General features: G+C 42.5%; 2 protein-coding genes across 4 annotated transcripts in view; both read left to right on the forward strand.

Moving 5' to 3' along the window:
- The window catches only part of nfxl1 (nuclear transcription factor, X-box binding-like 1), a 29,933-nt gene extending 24,584 nt beyond the window's left edge, over positions 1-5,349 (forward strand). The window contains exons 19-23 of one of the 3 annotated variants that reach the window (XM_048236025.1): positions 2,468-2,537; positions 3,554-3,658; positions 3,906-3,989; positions 4,352-4,405; positions 4,723-5,349. In XM_048236025.1, the coding sequence (XP_048091982.1) occupies positions 2,468-2,537; positions 3,554-3,658; positions 3,906-3,989; positions 4,352-4,405; positions 4,723-4,896 (487 nt within the window). In that variant the 3' untranslated portion in view covers positions 4,897-5,349. Of the gene's footprint in view, positions 15-121; positions 157-2,467; positions 2,538-3,553; positions 3,659-3,905; positions 3,990-4,351; positions 4,406-4,722 lie in introns of those variants that run through there. The other 2 variants (XM_048236026.1, XM_048236027.1) reach the window with 2 other exon arrangements.
- Positions 5,350-6,333: 984 nt separating this feature from the next.
- corin (corin, serine peptidase) overlaps positions 6,334-20,000 on the forward strand; it is a gene marked incomplete in the record, with an annotated part of 29,651 nt that continues 15,984 nt past the window's right edge. The window contains 5 exon segments of the mRNA XM_048236028.1: positions 6,334-6,496; positions 8,406-8,556; positions 12,617-13,048; positions 18,374-18,584; positions 19,088-19,326. Of these exon segments, the coding sequence (XP_048091985.1) occupies positions 6,437-6,496; positions 8,406-8,556; positions 12,617-13,048; positions 18,374-18,584; positions 19,088-19,326 (1,093 nt within the window).

Below are 20,000 nucleotides of genomic sequence, written 5' to 3' on the forward strand. Positions count from 1 at the left end.
CTTGACCATTAAAGGTTTGTATTGCATAGCCATTACATTGAGGATATTATAAGTCATTTCTTGTACCCACATGGCACCAATCCCTGTTTTGCAAATAAAATACTTTGTGCCAATATGTTAGGTCTCCACAACATGAGCATGAAGATGATGAAGGTGTGAATGCATTTGGTCATTTTTATAGGACTAAAATGGTGTGTGGGGTAGTTAGAAGAAGTGTTGTATAAAGTACTAGAAAGCAATACTTGAGTAAAAGTACAAGTATCGTACTAGAAAATGACTTTGGTAGAAGTAAAAGTTACCTTTTAGAATATTACTTAAGTAAAAGTCTTAAAGTATCTGATATATGCTGTAACTTAAGTATCAAAAGTAATTTTCTGAAGTAAAAGTTTTTTTAAAAAAAGCAAGCGGTTAGAACTTTTATTTGTGAACTTTATTGTGGCTTTCTTATAGCAAAGCATAAAGCATATTCAGGGTTCCCATATCTTCTTAATCTCACTCATCAAATCAAAATCGCATTCTTTTCTAGGACTTTTCAGGCACAATTGTCTTAAGTTCAAAGAACAAACGGCATCATTTTAGAGCTGACATCAAAGAAAAAAACAGAAACAGAAATTTCACTTTTGGATGAACGTCAGGTAAAAATGAAAAATAAATAACTTATTTCTTTCAAAAGAAAATTACCTGCTGGTAGGGGGAACATTTTGGTCATGTGGTATGAGCATTTACTCCCCAGGTCACCATCTCACACACACACACACACACACAGGCCACCTATGTCCAGCAGCTACTAATACGCCAGTCATTAGTTGAAACTGAAAAGGTGTCTGTTCATCTTCAAAAGAAGCTGGTTTTTAAAGTTGCCAGAATTCAGTCTTACTCTTCTTGGACTGAAGACAAGTCCTGTGATGCTAAATAGTCTTTCACAAGCCGCTGAGGCAGGTAGCGGAGTGTTCAGCTTCAAAGAAAGCTGCCAATGTTCAGAAACATTACTTGCAAATACGGCCACGGGTGTATGACGTTATCTTCACCACTACCCCGTTCACCGAGTTCACCACTATCGTCGGGGTGGTCGTCTACGATAACGGGAGGTCCTCCAGTAGGTGCTCGTGCTTCCATGGCGGTTTCAGTTGTGCGTCCTCCTCCTCTTGCAACAAACAAGCGGTGAAATAGGGCGTGCGGCATGTGGAGCGTGGGTAATGCAATCTATAGGAGCAGTGATTCACCAAACCTCCCTTATTGCAGTCACACACATTTCTTCTAATTTTATTTTTTAGTAACAAGTAACGAAGATGCTTAGTGGAAATATAACGGAGTAAAAGTATACATTTTATCTAGGAAATGTAGTGGAGTAAAAGTGAAAGTTTACATAAATTTAAATAGCGAAGTAAAGGACAGATACGTGAAATTTCTACTTAAGTACAGTAACGAAGTATTTGTACTCCGTTACATTACAACACTGGTTAGAAGTAACATGAAACTCTATGTGGTAATATACATAATGTATGTACTCTAAAAGTATATATACATTTTTCAAAGTCCCAATGTTGTACATCCATTGGTAAATGCACACAGTTAATTGCATTGTTATACCTATATATAATATGTATGGTACAACATTGACACTGTGTACACTACTTCCACATAGATTCTCATGTTCCTACTACCTACCCCACATAACATTTTAGTCCTTTGAAAATTTGTGAAAAACGTATCCTTAATATATTCAAGCCCATTATTTGGCATCAAATATTGACACAACATGAATAGAACAATGTTTGTATTATTTTTTTTATGATCATCATCATCATTCAGTCATACTCATTTTTCTCTTCCATCTTATAAAGTTTGGTTTGGCTATGTGTGATACTTTTCAAAATATTAATGCCCAAATATAACTTGTCAGATATTGAGCTATGAACCATGGTTTGGGCTGTGCTCTGCTTCAACCCTCGCTGCATTTCGGGTGTGTCCAGACTACTTTTGCTGCTTTGGTGGCGGAATGAGTGATCAGACTCCAGGCACATAGTTCAAAAGGGTTGTTCTTACGTTTCTTAATTAACCGTGGGTGTGTTTTGGGCAGAACATCTATTAAACCAATGAGACTGCCATCTGCCATGCCCTTTAAGAGTTAGGAACATTTGTGGCATGTTGTTCTTATGGTGACGAACGAACACACGACTTTGCTAAAACAGGTGTGTTCGTGACAATCAGAGTATACACGCGTTTGTACTCGCCTGTCTTACACTTTTTACTTTCACAGTACTGACTGACAAGGGGTTTTCAACATAGACAGAAAAATGAACACTTACCCTGATAACATTCAAATGACTGATTTAAAACCCTAAGGACATTGGTCTGATTTGACACATATTCTCTGACAGTGATTGTACATGTGTTTGAGTTCCGCTGAGACACAGCCCAAACTGTGCTTCATTTCTCTGCCTGTGTGTGTCTGTGCTATTTGCAGGAAGTTGACTTCAGCAGATGATGAGGGTAAAACACAGCTGGGATCCTGCAAGAACCAGTGTCCCAAACAGGTGTGTGTGAGCACAGGGCTGCCACAGTGCACAGTTCACACCTCAACATGCCTACATCCCCTCTCAGTCTGAATATATGGCAACAATGGGCTCCTAAATAAAGACTCCATGCACATATCATACCAAATAACCCTCAATCAACTAGATCATTCATCAGGATGCATTTTGACTTGCCTGAGAGGGTGAGATATGTGCTTTTTCTCTCTCTCTCTCTCTTACTCTCTCCCTGCTGTTTCTCTGCAAGTGTATATTTTTTCGCATGTGTTTCTGTTTCATTAGGTTTTGTTTGTGAGCTTTCAGGGGAAAACATGTGTTTCTGTGTTTACAAGAAAAACTTGCTGTGTCTGTGTGTGTGTGTATGCATGTATGTGTCTGTGTCCTTGTGTGATGCCATCATGGGTCATTGAGCTGGCTCGGAATTTGCCCTCATGTGGAGATTGGCATCACCTGGGAACAGTTTGCCTTGGACAAACAACTGCTCTCCCTTTCCACTACCCCCCTTTTGTCTTTCTCATTTTCTTCTCTGTTTTCCCTTTTCTGGTTCGCCTCTCTCTCCTCTGTCCACTTCAATCAGTCAGTGCAACCACACATTGCCTTTACCGATCAAACACAAGCAATCAACATCTAACCAGACAAACCATTACAGACCACAGCAGCACTCAATAACAAAATAGTCCAAGTTCCTGGAGAGAGAAAGACACATGTGTGTAACCACACACACACACACACACAGTCTTACACACACACACACACAAGGAAGGAACAATGTGTGTTTACTGTACCAACAGAGGGAGAATTAGTTGGTTTACACTGAAATGTGTATTTTAAATGGGGAAATGGGGATGCAGTGTGTGTGTGTGTGTCTGTGTGTGTGTTGACATTTAATATGATTGTGATCCATTATATATGAACCTGCACAATGAATACATTTGTACTTGCATGTGTCTATAGATATTGAGTTAGTGTGTGTCTCTATATGATTGTCTTGTTTGGTGTGCTTGTGGTTGGGCTTGTAGCTTGGCTGTGGGCATCGCTGTAAAGAGCTGTGTCACCCTGGAGACTGTGTAGAGTCCTGTACTCATAGAGTTAAAGTGAAGTGCCCCTGCAAGAGGATCAAGAAGGTACGCACACACACACAAACACACACACACACATGTACAAAAAACTGGCTGCAAACACACATCGACACATTTAAGTTTCCAAGTATGGAAACATAGATCCATAGTCACACACACTTGTATGCTCATCTGCATATGCATCCAACTCACGTTGGCATTGACATCCAACCCAGCCCTAGTGCAGAGCAGCACATAGAAATGCCCAGTGTGGAGTTTGTTTTTGCTCTAACCTTCCAATTCTGTTGCTCAGGAGTTCTCCTGTTCCCAAGCACAGCAGCCTGACTTAGTGGTGTGTGACCATGTGTGCAAGACCATCTTGAAGAAAACTACCGAGGTTTGTATAGCTGTGTGTGTGTGTGTGTGTGTGTGTGTCTGCCTGTATGTATGTATGTATGTGAGTGTATTTTTATATTTGTGTATCTTTTGTTGTGATTGTGTGTGTGTGTGTGTCTGGGAGGTGGTAATTGATGCAGTATGGTTTGAAATAGCCCTATGGTTAGCCCCATTAGTTTGCAGGATGCCTTTAATGTTTAAGGTGTATTTCTCAGTCAAACCTCCACCATAATTTAAATGGGTCAAATGCGGAGCAGTACCAGTAGAGATTCAGATACCGTCTCCCTGATGTTTAGATAGCATAGGTGTGTGTGTGTGTGTGTGTGTGTGTGTGTTTCTCTCTGATGTCTGTCTATGTTTCAGATGAAAGAAGCTGAGGAGCGAGCTGCTTTAGAAGAGGAGAGGAAAAAACAGCAGGTGGTGTGTGTGTGTGTGTGTGCGTGGTGTGGGTGGGTAGGTGTACATTTGTTGAATAACCACAAAGTTGTGTGTGTGTGTGACAGCGAATCTCTGCATGTGACTTGTTAGTTAATGGATGTTCAGCTGTGTTTGTCTCGGCAAACTAGACTACTGCGGCGTGCATCTGTGTGTCTGCAGGACAAAGATAGAGCACAACTTTTTTTAGACGAGAACACCACACACAAACTGTCCAGTAATGATGATTTGTTTTTGGTGTGTGTGTGTGTGTGTGTGTGTGTGTGTGTGTGTGTGTGTGTGTGTGTGTGTGTGTGTAGGCTGAGCTGGAAGCCTTTGAAAAACGCCAGAAAGGCCGGAGAAAGAAGAACCGTCGGATCACGGAGGCGGAGCCAGACGAGGGAGCATGGCTCCAGTACAGGAAGTACCTCCTGGTGCCTGTGTGTGGCGTCCTCCTGGCTGCGGCAGCCTTCTACTTATTGCAGGTCCACTAGAAGAGCTTGTTTGCCTCCTCTGTCCCAAACAAACAAAACATCAAAAGGAAAAGAGATCACTGCTACTGGTCTTAATAGTCCTTTTGTTCCTGATCTGAGGGACTCTGAATGTCCTTACTGTAGCAGTGGTCATTCAGTGGTATTTTACACTGAGGTGTACAGGTAGATGCACATGTTTTGTTAAGCTTGGCATGGTACACCCCCACACACTTAAAAGTAAGGACAGTTTAGGATGTTCTCTGAAATGTAAACAGTCATCTGTCAAACTTATGATATGAATTGCAAATGGAATGGCCCCTTAAGGACTTGGATGTTTAATCTAATTTGTCTCTAATCTTATGCTAGTACTATTTGTTTCTTCTAATTTACCTTTTGACCTGAGTTGGAAAAAATGAGTTGTAGAATAGAATCCTATATGGAAAAATGATGGCCATAATAAAATGTCAAAAAAGGTACCTTGTTCAAGTATGGTTTCTGGTTCATCTTTGGAAGATGTGTTGGAGGATCAACCTACTATTCTAATTCCTAGAGATTTGCTTAGAGTTTTGACATTGTATCACAGAATTCAGTAGTTCTGGATAAAAATGGCCTTGAGTCAAGATGAAGCCTTGTTTCATGTTTACATTTTCAGTTTGTTTTGTAGTCATGGTTATGGATCCAAAGTAATAGTAATACTACTACTACTACTACTACTACTACTACTACTACTACTAATAATAATAATAATAATAATAATAATAATAATAAGCTTTATTTGTATAGCACCTTTCATACACAGAATGCAGCTCAAAGTGATTTACATTTGGAGCATGTAACACAATAATAGTCAGTCAGTCATTATCAGTCACTTTCACTTTTCTTCATTGCTGTGGCCGTTTATGATCCAATCAGCAACATACCAGAAATATAGAAAATAACATGTAACAGTTATTAGAGAAGAGTCAGTCATTCCCCTTTGTTGCTGTGGCCGTTTATGATCCAATCAGCAACATATCAGAAATATAGAAAATAACATGTAACACAGTTATTAGAGAAGAGTCAGTCATTCCCCTTTGTTGCTGTGGCCGTTTATGATCCAATCAGCAACATATCAGAAATACTATTATACTACTTTGGATATATAAAGTGTGTGCATTGCATGTAATGTCCTTCTGACACATACCTTTACTTACCTTTACCTTTAATATGTCAGTTACAATAAGGAGGCGCTTCTAACATCACAAATGCCTCAAGCAACCTCAGTAAACCCAACCTACAGCAAAACCTATAACACCTGCACACCGATGCTAAAGCTAAACAGTCAAATGAACCGAAGCTGTTGCAACCAAAGGGGTGTTGGTGGCGCACACTCAGGGGGTTGGGTTTGCAAATGGACTGGGCAAGAAAATTATGGGATAGGTGAGGAAAGCCCACTTCTGCCCCCTCCCCGATTTCTTCCTTTTGCTCCGAGCGCTCCACTTTCCTTTCTCACTGACGAATGCGATACGTGGAAACCGGGTGATCCGGCGCGGGATTCACCGGTGACGGAGCGCCTGGTGTCATGTTTTCCACGGAGAACTTCCACGCGCTGAGCCATGGAGACCCGCGCCAGCAACCTGTGGTAAGGAGCGCTGAGGGACTTATAAGCATTCCTTCTGAACAATTCAGTCCAGTAATGTGATGGGTAATTGTCCTGTGTGCGTTGGGACACCAGTTAGTTCTGGTCAGTCCTACCGTTTTTAAAAAATCTGTATTACAGTAACTTCTATTAATCATTTAGACTAAGATTAATTAATTACATAAGAATAGCTTAAGTAATTTAAATAAATATCATATGGAATACAGTCTGTTTTCCTTATAATTATCTATTTGTGTCTTCAAGAGTGATTCATTTGGGGATATAGAACGCAGGAGAGGTGCAGCTACAGGAAAGAGAACGTTAGAATGGCACTGTTACACATGCAATGAAGTAGCATCCTTCGTTGAACTTTTCAACGCAAATTCCAATAGCGTTTCTTCTGCTCCATTGGACAGTTGCCGTTGTAGATGTACTGTTATTATTTATATTGGGGTAAAGTTTAGCTTTCAGGCAGACGCTCATGTCCACTACCGCTCGACTTGGTCCGGCAGACTCGCAAGTGCGCGAATAAGTAGCGCGTACACATACCCGAGCCTTCCCATGTTTGATTTAGAATCGGCAGATGGGAGCCCACCTCGCCCCCTCTGTCAACTCGAGCCCTGTTCAACCCATACGCGCAGCCCTCTTGCCCTAACGCACATGTAGGCACGATTCTTGCGCCTGTCCCGGTGGAACGTGGGGTCCTCGATCCCGCGGGGCTCTATAAATAAAGTTCTTCCTTGCGAGCTGAGATTTCAGATGGCCCTTGTGTTGTCCCGTGAGCCCCCCAGTCGCAGGCATGGAAAGTCTGAAGCGAAAAATACCTGAGTAAAAATAACCGTGCAAGCGAGAGGGGGGTCTTTTTTGACTGGTTGGCTATTCCGCGAGGTCCTACTGCCGTTATCTCTTTGCGCGGTCTCTGTCACCAATTTGCGAGTCGCCGCAGCTGTGAGAAGATCTCGCCGTTACGAGCCACTGGGTAAAAATACGATTTGGATGGAAGAAGCCCTGCCTGTTCCAAGTGGATTAGGTTGACGAATCGACCCTTCGCCGTTGGCGTGAGCACGGTGGCGCTAGGACCCGCTAGCTTTATGAACGTCGGAGTGACAGCTTTCGGAAACCTGGCTGTAAAAAAACTCTGGCGAGCAGACCGGAGGCGGCTCACTCGTGCCCGAACCCCTCACTTCAAAACATGTCTGTTGTCATTTAGGTGAAATCACAAGGAGCGGTATTTTGGGCATTTGTAGCCTACCCTATGCGGACCAGTGAAGGCTATATGAACACTGGTGTGAGGTTCGTTGAGTAGACTCCGGTAGGGAGCTAAGATTCAGCCGCAGGTAAGTGTGTTTCAACTCTTCGGTAGTCTAGTTCTGCCACTAAACCTGGCTGAACTTTAAGAGATCCAATAGGCCTATATGTAGCCTAGGCTATAGGAATAATTTAGTCTACCTAGTGACATAACCTAGACCTAAATGCATTAGATGAATTAGGCAAATTAAATTAAAATGATATTATTTTGTTAATATTATTAATATTATTATTTTCATTATTAGGCTATTAGGTAGGCACAATGTTGTCTGTTATGTTTGTTACTTGGTCTCTGCTCTGTAACTTTAGAAAGCTGTATTTTCCCCGTGTTTAACGGTCTACCAGCCACTGTCAGGAGCGAAATCATTATCGTTTTAATGAGTGATTTTAATCTCGCGCGAGTCCCCAACGAAGTCCATTGACCCTATTCTGTTCGCTCTAGTTAGAGCACTCTTTAAGTAGGTCTAAGACCCGTCACGAGCCGTTCGGGCTCCTTTCGTCTGGACGCCTCCGCGTCTCCAACTCACCAAAGTCGTGTCCCAGCTAACGGGTGTCGGATCATAATGTGTGGCTTAGAGAGTCTCGTGTGTGTTCTGTCACGCAGGTGAGCGGCAACGGTGCAGAGATGACGGGAGGCCCGTGCTCCCAGAAGCTGGGCTCCCGTTCTGCCAGGCACATCCGTCTGCTTCTGCTCATCCTCATCCTCGCGATCTGCGCATTCGCATGCGTTCTGTTGGTACTGTTGGCATTCACAGGTAAATGCACATGACTCTCTGTATATTTTTTTTATTTCCAAATTAATGGAGCTGAAGTGGTATGGCTGTAGAAGTTACAATATTACCGATATGCTGTGCATAGGCTACAATAGGCTACAATTAAATGTCAAGATCAAGAAAAAAATCACACACACACACAAAATCACATGAAAGGATTGATCTGCTTTCCTCTAAGTTTGATTTAAACTGGGTGTGGGTGTGCTTTAGAATGTCTTGTGTAGTTAGAGCACGCTTATGTGAGAGCATTGCACAGATGTGATTCTGTTGAGGCTGATGACAAGCTTAGTTGCTCTGTCAGCCAGTTTTTTCTTTTCCACCCACGCCTGCTTTAGCGCGCTCACACACACACACACACACACACACACACACACACACACACACACTCAAACATTTATACTAGTGCATACTCCTTATAGTAAACTGACACAGTCTTGTTCCTTCAGTCTATAAGACTTTATTGATAGCTGTCCTCGCTTTCTCTTTAGTGCTGTCACATTAGGGAAAAGAGATGCTGGTACACTTTCTCAAACTCACCCAGACACCAGATTTGAAGTTAATGATCCAGTTGCTGAGATTTATTGGGTTTAAGTGACCAATGAGTTAGATGGATGGGGGGTAATGGACTAGTCAGAGAACAGCTGTCCTTTGAGAGCCCTCCCCCACAGGAGCCCCATGCCATTAGGCCATAGATGTGTGTGTGTGTGTGTGTGTGTGTGTGTGTGTGTTATGAGAGTGTTGAACTTGTTGACGGTTCTTTGAGTGTGAAAGTCTCACAGCGTGTGTGTGTGTCTGTCTATCTGTCTGTTTGTGTCTTGTGGTATCTACAGTATGTCTGTTCTGTATGAAGATTGTAGTCACATGAGCTAATGTCAGACTTGGTTTTGTTAGGTGCTCTCACTGGAAGAGTTCAGATGTTTGATCTTTTATTCCTGTGTGTGTATGTATGAGGTGGCATTGTGGTCTGCTTATATAAGTCTTTTGTATGTGTGTGTGTGTGTGTTTTTGTGTGCATGATTATGAGTGTGTTGTGTGTGTGTGTGTGTGTGCATGAGTATGAGTGTGTTGCAGATGGTGTGGAATAGAGCAGGTTTTTGAATGTGTCTAAATCTGTCACATCATCCTGTGACTCATCAATGCAATTCAACAACACACACACACACACACACACACACACACACACACACACACACATAAATAAAGTCACGCATAGAGATGGAGAATGCCAGTCTGTCAAGATATGACAGAGAGGGAGAGCACAAGGGCTGAGCAAATAGGCATCAAAAAGTGATTTTTTTTCCAAATGTACAATATGTTTTCATCATAGTGTTCATATTCCTCTTTTAGTTGATGGACTCACATGACTTGAATTCTTTCTGTACTGAGAAGGAACAGTGTAATATAGTCATTATTAGTGAAGAGAATAGGGTGTTCAAATATGATAGAACCCCTTTCAGGACTTTTTTACACACACACACACACACACACACACACACACACACACACACACACACACACACACACTGTTGCCCCATTATAGTGTGTGTGTGTGTATGTGCGCGTATACATGCGTGCGTGCATACCTGTGTGTGTGTGTGTGTGTGTGTGTGTGTGTCTACGTGCGCATGCATGTTTTTGTGTGTCTGTGTGAGGGTGTGTGTTTAGTATGACAACTTTTACCGTACTGCTGTTCGACTAGAATAATACAAAAAATATGCGTTTGTGACTGACCAGGTGGGAAAAGTCAACATCTGGATTGTCTGGGGATTCCACTCAGTGTCCTGCAGGTGTGTGTGTGTTTATGCATTTATGTGCATGCAAACACACACACTCCTATGAGACAGCCTCTGTGTGTGTATGGTGTGTGTGTGATGCATGTATGTGTATATAACAGTCTCTCTCTCTGTGTGTGTAGATGTGTGTGTGTGTGTGTGGCAGACTGAAGCACCTGTTGTGGTGTAATGGTCAGTGACAGCCTCTGGGGTGTAGCTGGGAGGCCAGATGTCAATATAGTTTGTTTGACAGCAGACACACAGCTAGGGAAAGAGTTCTCATGTGGGGAAGAGGATGCCACTCTTGAACATGCATGCAGAAACAGTCCTCTCTCTTTCTCTCTCTCTCTCACTCTCTCATACACACACACACACTCACACACTCACACACACACACACACACACACACACACACACACACACATCTGATGAGTCATGTAGTCTAATGGCATCTGTGGGGGTGAAGCTCAGATTTAATTTGACTAATTTGAAAGGGAACTTAACAAACAAAAGCCTTCAGAAGCCTGGGCTGTCAACTCCCCCTCACCTCGGTTTGTGTGGAGAGAGTCAGGAGGGAGAGAGGGAGTAGGAGAGTTCACAAGAAAAATGAGAGAGAAAGGGAGAGAGAGAGAGAGAAGTAGTGGGAGAGACAGAGAGGCCAATGGAGAGAGAGAGAGAGGGGGTGATGGAGAGTGTGCATAGTGAGGGTATGAGTGTGTGTGCCTCAGCTGTGGAGGTATTTAAACATGGCCGGTATGCAAATGAGTTCATGACTACTGTCTCCCACATTATAGGTGTAACTGGTACGTGTACACACACATACACACACACACACACACACACACACAGGGCGCCGCTAGGGTTGTATTCCATAGTACACACCATGGCCCAGGATGCTAACCCCCCAAAAAAGTAAAAGAATGGTGAATGGCTACCCTACACATAGAGGTGTTTCAAGCTTTTTAAAATTTCTGGGATGAGGGAGGTTTCACCCCCAGGATTTTTTTTTAAATTCTGACTGCTAAACACACCATTTTAACACAATTTGGGTGGGACAGAAATGCCTTTACAGAGCAAGCAGCTCTGGCCATATCGGCTCTAGCTCACGTGACGTGAACATTGCTTTAAAGGCATTATCACTTCACTACCACACGTGAACAAGGGAAAGAAAAGAAAAAAGAAAGCAATGAGTTTATGTCACGATTTGTGATAGGCCTAGGCCTAGAGAAAAGACAGCTATGTAACCCAACAATAAGAATTTGCTTACACTGCTGTTTGGTTGTCCCAAACTTTGAGATGATCCATACTCTACACATTAACTGAATCTTATCAATCTTGAAAACCCAAACTGCGATGTTCCAAACTGAGTGACTGTAGGATGCAATGCCTAATCTCACTGCCTTCAGCATAACTCAGTATAAGCAAAAAAGCCGTGGCCTACTGGTTAGCATTTCGGACTTGTAACCGGAGGGTTGCCAGTTCGAACTCCGACCAGTAGGCACGGCTGAAGTGCCCTGAGCAAGGCACCTAACCCCTCACTGCTCCCCAAAGCCGCTGTTGTTGCAGGCAGCTCACTTTCCGGGATGGTGTGCTTCACCTCACTGGACTGTGTGCTGAGACTAATTCAATAAATTTCCCTCACGGGATCAAAAGAGTATATATACTTATATATACTTAACTGCTAAGAACAGTGCACCTTTGACTGTTAAACACCTGAATGGAACGTTGCATTTTTAAGCACCAGAACTGCTTATCGGCGTTACAAAATTTACACCAATCATCTTCTAATGTATCCTTATGTTGAGATGTCCATTCTCTTTGCCCTAAACATAGGCTATCATTTTGTGCGGGACGCATGTTTCAATGAAGACAGTACACAAGCTATTTTTTTGTTGTAATATTGAATGATTTCATGAATAAAGCATTGAAAAATTGTACGCACAGTGCGTACAGGATTACGGCTGGCGGCGCCAATGCGCACACACACACACGCAAACACATACACTCAGAGAGATCTATCTCTATCTATCTATCTATTTATTTATCTATCTATCTGTCTGTCTGTCTGTCTGTATCTAATTCTCTCTCTGTCTTGTCTGTATAACCTCTGTCTTGTCTGTAAATAGTCTACAGCTCTATGTATAATTACTCACATTAAGACACCAGATGGACCTTAAAACACCTTCTTTCACTATGGATTTTATATAAATGTATGTTCTTTGTGTGTGTGTGTGTGTGTGCGTGTGTGTGCGTGTGTGCACGTTAACAAGGTGTCATAGGGAGCACTTTAATGGAGTCAGCTGATTCCCGCTCTCTGGACATCACAATGAGCCCAACTGCCACGGAAAACACCTCTTCCTCTGGCGTTCCCATGACGACGACACCTTCAGGGGCAACTACTGTCCCTCCGCCTCACACTCAGGGCATGGGCCACTGGAGACCCCGCGCCGACAACTCTTCATCAGCATCTTCATCTTCACCACCATCTTCACCATCATCATTATCATCATCGTCACAGTTAACATCAACGTCGTCAGCGTCAACATCGTCTTCATCTTCATCATTATCTTCCTCACCCTCTCCACTTCCCCAGACCACACCTTCTCACAAGCTCCCTTATGATTGGCAGACGACTACAGCAAGCATCCTGGGGATTTTAAACACGCCCACTGTTGAGCCGACCACTGCTGCGCCAGACTTGGGTACGTGTGTGTAAATGTGTGTACGGTATGATGGAACACAGAACTCAGAAGCAAAAAAAATTTATAAAGTTATCTTCATTATGACACCGAAACACCGGGGCACATGAAATTTGGTGGGTACTGTATGTAGCCCCACTAGACTTTTAGGGAAAAATTTCGCTTGGTCCCCGGGGGCCACTCCCCCCTCCCCCGCGCTGGGCCCCCCGAAACCCAAAAAATTCAGTTTTTCCTAAATAACTACCTAAACCGTGGCACTAAGGATGAAGAATTTTTTATGGTATGTTGGTCTCAAGGGCCCACATCAACCTGGCCCATAATCACTCATTTGTGATTTGCACCCCCCCGGTAAAAAGTGAAAATGCAATATAATTCTGCTTTAATCGCCCCTATCTTCAGTTAAGATGTTCAGAACTGCACCAAATTTTATGTGTATGAGTAACCTGGCATTCTCTGGAGGTATGCCAAGTTTCGTAGAATTTCATCCATGGGGGGGGTCTAAAAAATTTAAGTTATGTGAACATTTAGTGACTGTACACTCATTGGCCTGAACAGGCACGCACATACTATCGGTATCGGCAATTAGAACGGCCGATACATAATTACAAATTCAGTAGGATTAAAGGAAAACCAAATATTCATCATCATCATCATCATGGCTGCATTTCCAGTATTGGCGATACGTAGTCGTTTGTCCACTAGATGGCGCATCGTTGCAGTGAGACGTAATTTTGTTGGAAGTTAATCTAAAGTGGGTTGGGAAAACAATGGATGCTTCCTACAAGGACTGTAGTTTACCGCAGAGGACGTCTAATAAGGATAGGACGATTTTCACATGAAATGTAATTCCCATTTCTTCTTGAAGCCGAAATAAATCTGAGAATGTTTATCGGACATGCTTGGTTTTTACTGCAGGTACGTTAATTTTATAATATCAATAGCTATAGCACCTAGGTACAATAATGTTACCGTTAGCATTGGTTGAGTAATGGAGGCCAATTTGATTGCATTTGTAGAAAACTATAAATGCGGCTATACCAAGCAAATTAAAAGCAGCACTGTAATTGTATATTTCGACTTTCATCTCATTCTGGCCTACTAACAAGCTAAGTAAGTTAGCCACAACGTTCCCTAACACGATGGTTTTCTAATGGAAAATATACCTGAAAGCTAACCTGTCTATGATGCAAACACCGGCTGGGACATTTATGCTTGCTAAATAGGTTTTTTTTCTGCTGTTCATTTGGTCACAGTCCTTGGTGGCCCTGTCAGTGCTTTGTAAAGTGTTGCATTAAGACCACAAAAAGTCTCAAAAAGCATCTGACCTAACGTTCATTCCCAAACACCCACTAGGCTACTTCAATACTCTATTTTCAAAATTAACGCACCCATGATGATCTACATCTAAACCTAATATTTTAGAGCGCACTTTGAGGGATGTATCCAAGGCAGGGCTGTACACATAATCGTAATATTATTTGTTGCACGTGCTACAAAAATCATTCTGTGCAATGGATGATTTACCAACGTTACACCAGTCTGATACAGTTTTGCCTATGGCTATACATGCGTGAGACTGAGACGCCTGTTTATTTGTTTTAAGTGCGTGCAGGGTGTTTTGATTCCAGCTTGGTAGTTGTAGTCTGTGAGATTAAAAAGCACTGTGAAAAAAAAAAAAAAAAAGCACCTGTGTGTGTGAAGTATCCAAACAATGACACCTTCATTATGGCTGCTTTAGCAACAGACCAAAAGCTACTGTGCAGTGGGTCCCATTTAGAAGTGGCTACTTCATTCGCGCTTTCCGTGATTCATGGAGCTGCGTGGATTTTATTACAACTTTTCGCCACGATGTGGCAGCTTAAATCCGCTTGATACTGTAAGGCGTAAGCCATTGGTTTCCAAAGGAGATTTTATTTGTGTCGCCAGCATAGCCTATTGACAATTTATGTTGTAAATAGGCCTACCTTATACCTGTAGCTCAGGGAAGCTAACAGCTTTCTATTAGGATCTAATTTGTTAACAGTCACGGTTTTGCACACGTGACCTGAGAAAGGCTGACAGGCCGAAACGTTGTCACTTAAGTCACATTAAAGACTTCTATGTGTAACTCGGGAGTGTGCGGCACTTCTCTCCTTTTGCAACAGTCACGGTTTTGTCATAACGCCCTGATGCATTTTTGCATTTAGAATAGCCAGAGCGTGGATATCTCAATCGGAAAATTAAACAATATCGGGCGCCTACCATGGACTAGGCTGGGTGAACCCAGCCTGATCTGCCAGCGATTTATTTTTTGATTTCTTAAAAGATTGAGCTCGGTCTGGTGAAAGCCAGACTAGCCATGGACCTCAGTTACACAATGCAAGGGAACATGAATCAGCCTATATTTGCACGAAAAATAACGGACAACAGCTCTTCAACTTGGCCCATTAAAATGTGCATAAACAGTCTAGTGACGCATTTCATGAAGGCCCATTTGGACATGTCAGTTATTTGCACCACTGGTTAGATGTAAAACTGCATTCGTTTCAGACTACCAGTACTTAATTTGTGCATTAACAATAAAGTATCACATGAACTAAAGATGACTAAAATCTTATGTAGAAGAAGAAACATTCACAAAAAATCCATCCATCCAAAAATGACCTTTCTTTTTGATAGCTGTTGAAAACTGCATGGAACTGACAGAGATGTTTTTGTTTATTAATAAATAAATAAATAAAAATATAACATTATGCTGATATTTTCTGCTTTTCCCAAATACAATGTAGCCTACAGGTGTAAGTGACCTTTCATCAATCCAGTTGCAATGGATGAACTGTGATGAACTGCCCTACTTGTGATTGTTTAGAGATTTTAAAGGTTTTATAACAATGCTACAACTTTTTTGGCTATTCTACAATCTATTCACCTTTGCAGCGCCAGTAGGCTACTTTCTGTGCAGCCACACACACACACAAAGGCATGCCAAACAAGCATACACAAAAGTTTCAAGAGTGGGGGATGGAGTAAAAGATAGAGACAAATTGATTAGTGTGATTTATTTTCGTGGAACGGATGTACAGGACTGAGAGGCGATCTGTTTTGTTCAGCTGAAGGACATTGTTTAACATCCGAGTTTTTAAATCTTTCAATGAATTCAGCAAACTAGGATCTATCAGTCGGGTAAATTTGTGTCTTGTCAACATAGAAATGAAAAGATACACTATGTAACTAAATAATATGCCTAAGAGGAAGCATGTATAAGCAAAATAAAATTGGTACCAAAACTGACCCCGGAAGTACACCATTTTTACCAAGGAGAAATGAAGATTTGAATTGGTTACAGAGACGCAAAACTTCCTAATTGACAGATAAGATGAAAACTTAAGGTCGTACCAGATACTCGCACCTAGTGCCTCATGTTGTAATCAGTTGTGTCAAAGTACAGTACATGCCATCACCAGGTGTTCCTATAAGCTGTTCCTTAAAGGTAACCTTTAGCAGTGCTGTCTCAGTGCTATGATACTTTCAGAAACCAACTTTTCTAACTTATTGTTATTTTCCATTGCAGAGAGAAATTGTTTGGAAAATATTTTTTTTCTAGAATTCTAGATGGTAACTTGGGTATAAGTCTTAGTTTTCAAGCCCAGATTTCTTTAGCAGTGGGATCACATACGCAATTGTAAAATGATTAAGGACACAGCCAATTGACAATGAAGTGTTAGAAACAGAAAGCAAACAAGACCCAACCGATTCCATTGCTTCTAATAGAAGCTTATTATATAGGTATTACAGTTCTTATTAGTCAGTAGGCTAATAACTAATGCCGATAGGAGTGGAAGACACATTCAAATGTGACACAGTGAGTTTGAACCAATTTGATCTCATCAGCTTGTCTGAACTTCTGGAAACTATCTTGTCAGAGTAGAAGGCATTAGGAGTAAGAGAGCTTCTGATTGATTCCATTTTATCTGTAAAAAATAATAAAAACGTTTCACAGTCAGCATTACTCTTAACTGGGACACAGGGAGGGGTTGGGTTTACCACCTGGTCCACAGACCTAAATAAAAATGGGTTATGCAGATGGACAGAGATGAGCCCTGGAAAATACTGTGTTCTTGCATCCTTACTCTTCTAGCATAATAGGGACTCTTTCAGAATAACAGTGTACTTTGAGACCAGACTTTTCCATGTACTGTCCACTTCCCCACTGAACGTGATGGTTCAAGAGTAATATGTGCACCATTATAACCCTAGAGTGCACTTAATTAATTATTTATGTTCATGTATGTGTCTATGAATAAATAGGGCTGTATGTTTGTGTGATGTTGTTTAAACGTGTGTGTGTGTGTCATGTACAGTTTCAGTTTGGTATAAGGTCAAATCAGGTTGTCTTGCCTTGCCTTGCCTTGTCCTTAAATATCAGTGGATGTTTAGAATTCACTCCATCTCTTGTACCCATCTTTTCTCCTCTCCATCCCTTTCACTCCATCCTTCTGTCTCTCTCCATTTGCCTCACCATGCTGTGATGCCATCACTTATTCCTCCCCACACTCCTCCATGATTCTGACTCTTTTCTGTCTCCTCTGTCCGTTCTTCTAAATCCCATTAGTATCAGTCTGTATGAGGAGGACCAGCAGTCACATTTATCTGGCTTCCTATGCTGAGGTGTGTGTGTGTGTGTGTGTGTGTGTGTGTGTGTGTGTGTGTGTGTGTGTGTGTGTGTGTGTGTGTGTGTGTGTGTGTGTGTGTGTGTGTGTGTGTGTGTGTGTGTGTGTGTGTGTGTGTGTGTGTGTGATTGAGTGTCACTAAATGCACTACTAAGAGTGAAAGTATTTGTCCTCAGTGAAGGTAGACTTTCATCAGTGAGTAGAATTCAGATTTTCATACATTGTGTGTGTGTGTGTGTGTGGGTGCACTGCGAGTGTTAGTGTGTGTGTAAGAGAAAGACAGAAAGTCGTCCGCCAGTTTTGACCTCCTGACAGAACAAATCGGAACGCTGGTCCCGTCCAAGACTGACCGTCGTTCAAATACACTCAGGATAAATCATTTAAAGAGCAGCCCCCCACACACACACACACACACACTCATACACATGTATACACAATGACTGTAAAAGTCTTTCAGGTAGGCTATGAGAATGAAGCTGTATTAGATGTAACAGATACACACACTCCCATACACCCAAGATACTATGCTATAGATATACAAAAGGGTTCTGTTTGTAAATGTGTGTGTGTGTGTAGGCTACTGTATGTCGGTATGTAACCATAAATGTATACACTGTGTTTTTATTTGTGTGTGTGTGTGTGTGTGTGTGTGTGTGTGTGTGTGTGTGTGTTTCTGCAGGCATATGTATGGACATCATTGAGCCTCAGTGCCACATGTTGCCATACAACCGCACCGGTGTGTCGTCAGGAACGACTGTGGTCAAGAGCAGCGAGCTGGAGATGTTCCTGAAGTTCTTCTCCTACCTCAGCCGGCTGGGCTGCTACACACACATCATGCTGTTCGGCTGCAGCCTTGCCCTCCCACAATGCATCGGCAACGGCACTGACCGGTGGGTCTGTCTGTCTGTCTGTCTGTCTGTGCCTGTGTGCCTGTCCATATGTTGGTTGTCTGTCTGTTAGTATTACATTTTTAGTTGGTCTTCCTGTCTGTCTCTCTCTCTCTCTCTCTTTCCTGTCTGTCTCTGCATCTGTCTGTCTGTCTCACTGTAGTCATCTCTGTGTCTCTCTCTCTCTTCCTGTCTGTCTGCATCTGTCTGTCTGTCTCACTGTAGTCATCTCTGTGTCTCTCTCTTCCTGTCTCTCTGCATCTGTCTGTCTGTCTCACTGTCACACTGTAGTCATCTCTGTGTGTCTCTCTCTCTTCCTGTCTGTCTCACTGTAGTCATCTCTGTCTCTCTCTCTCTTCCTGTCTGTCTCTGCATCTGTCTGTCTGTCTGTCTCACTGTAGTCATCTCTGTGTGTCTCTCTCTTCCTGTCTGTCTCTGCATCTGTCTGTCTCACTGTCTCACTGTAGACATCTCTGTGTCTCTCTCTTCCTCCGTCTCCCTGACAGGCATCTGGTGTATCCGTGCGTAGGGTTCTGTGAGGCGGCGAGGGAGGGCTGTGAGCCCGTGCTGCAGATGTTCAACACCTCCTGGCCCGACTTCCTGCGCTGCTCCCAGTTCTCCAACGGAACGGTTCCACTGCCGCGGCCCACTGCCACACCAGAACCCGTGTCTGGAACACTGACCGCCAGAGCAGCGGGAGACCCAGGCCTCTGTTACACTCCGCGGCACATTAGGGGCAAGCCCTGTGAGTCCAGCTGCTCATCACACACACGCATGGCAGTGATTGCTATTTGTGGTGTGTGTGTCTCTGTGTGTGTGTGTCTGTGTGTGTGTGTTTTGTTTGTTTATGTGTGTGAGTAGGGCTGGGCGATATGGACCAAAACTGATATCCCGATATTTTGGGGCTGATTGGCGATATACGATATATATCGATATTTTAAACAGAAATAGCTAAGTGTTTCGTATTCACTCAACATGACAATTATGACAACAAAACCGGCTTTAATTAGAATGATTTCAGACTGCTCTAACACAGCTGTGCAAAAAAGTGTAAACAATAACATAGGCCTACCAATACCAATAGGCATAGTAGGCTACAGCTGCTCTGATAAAGCTGTGCAAAGACCAATAAGTCTTCCACCATGACTGAGAACACAGGCCTACATTGTACTGCACAATGCAATAGTTTGGGCACAAAAATATTGCAGTAGCCTACTGCAGAAAAAAACCCTGCAGTTTTGTCACACAATGCAGTTTTTTTTACCATAAGGGTTTGATAGGGCCTAGATGACAAGCAAATGTAGCCTATGATGGCCTAGACATGTGTGACTTGCTATTGATAACAATTAAATAGTTTTAAACAATTAGGCTACTTAAACAACGTAACTGAGTCACTCACCAATAGTGTGATAGACGTCA

The sequence above is a fragment of the Alosa alosa genome, chromosome 24 (genome assembly GCF_017589495.1).
Source record: "Alosa alosa isolate M-15738 ecotype Scorff River chromosome 24, AALO_Geno_1.1, whole genome shotgun sequence".
Classification (NCBI taxonomy): domain Eukaryota; kingdom Metazoa; phylum Chordata; class Actinopteri; order Clupeiformes; family Clupeidae; genus Alosa; species Alosa alosa.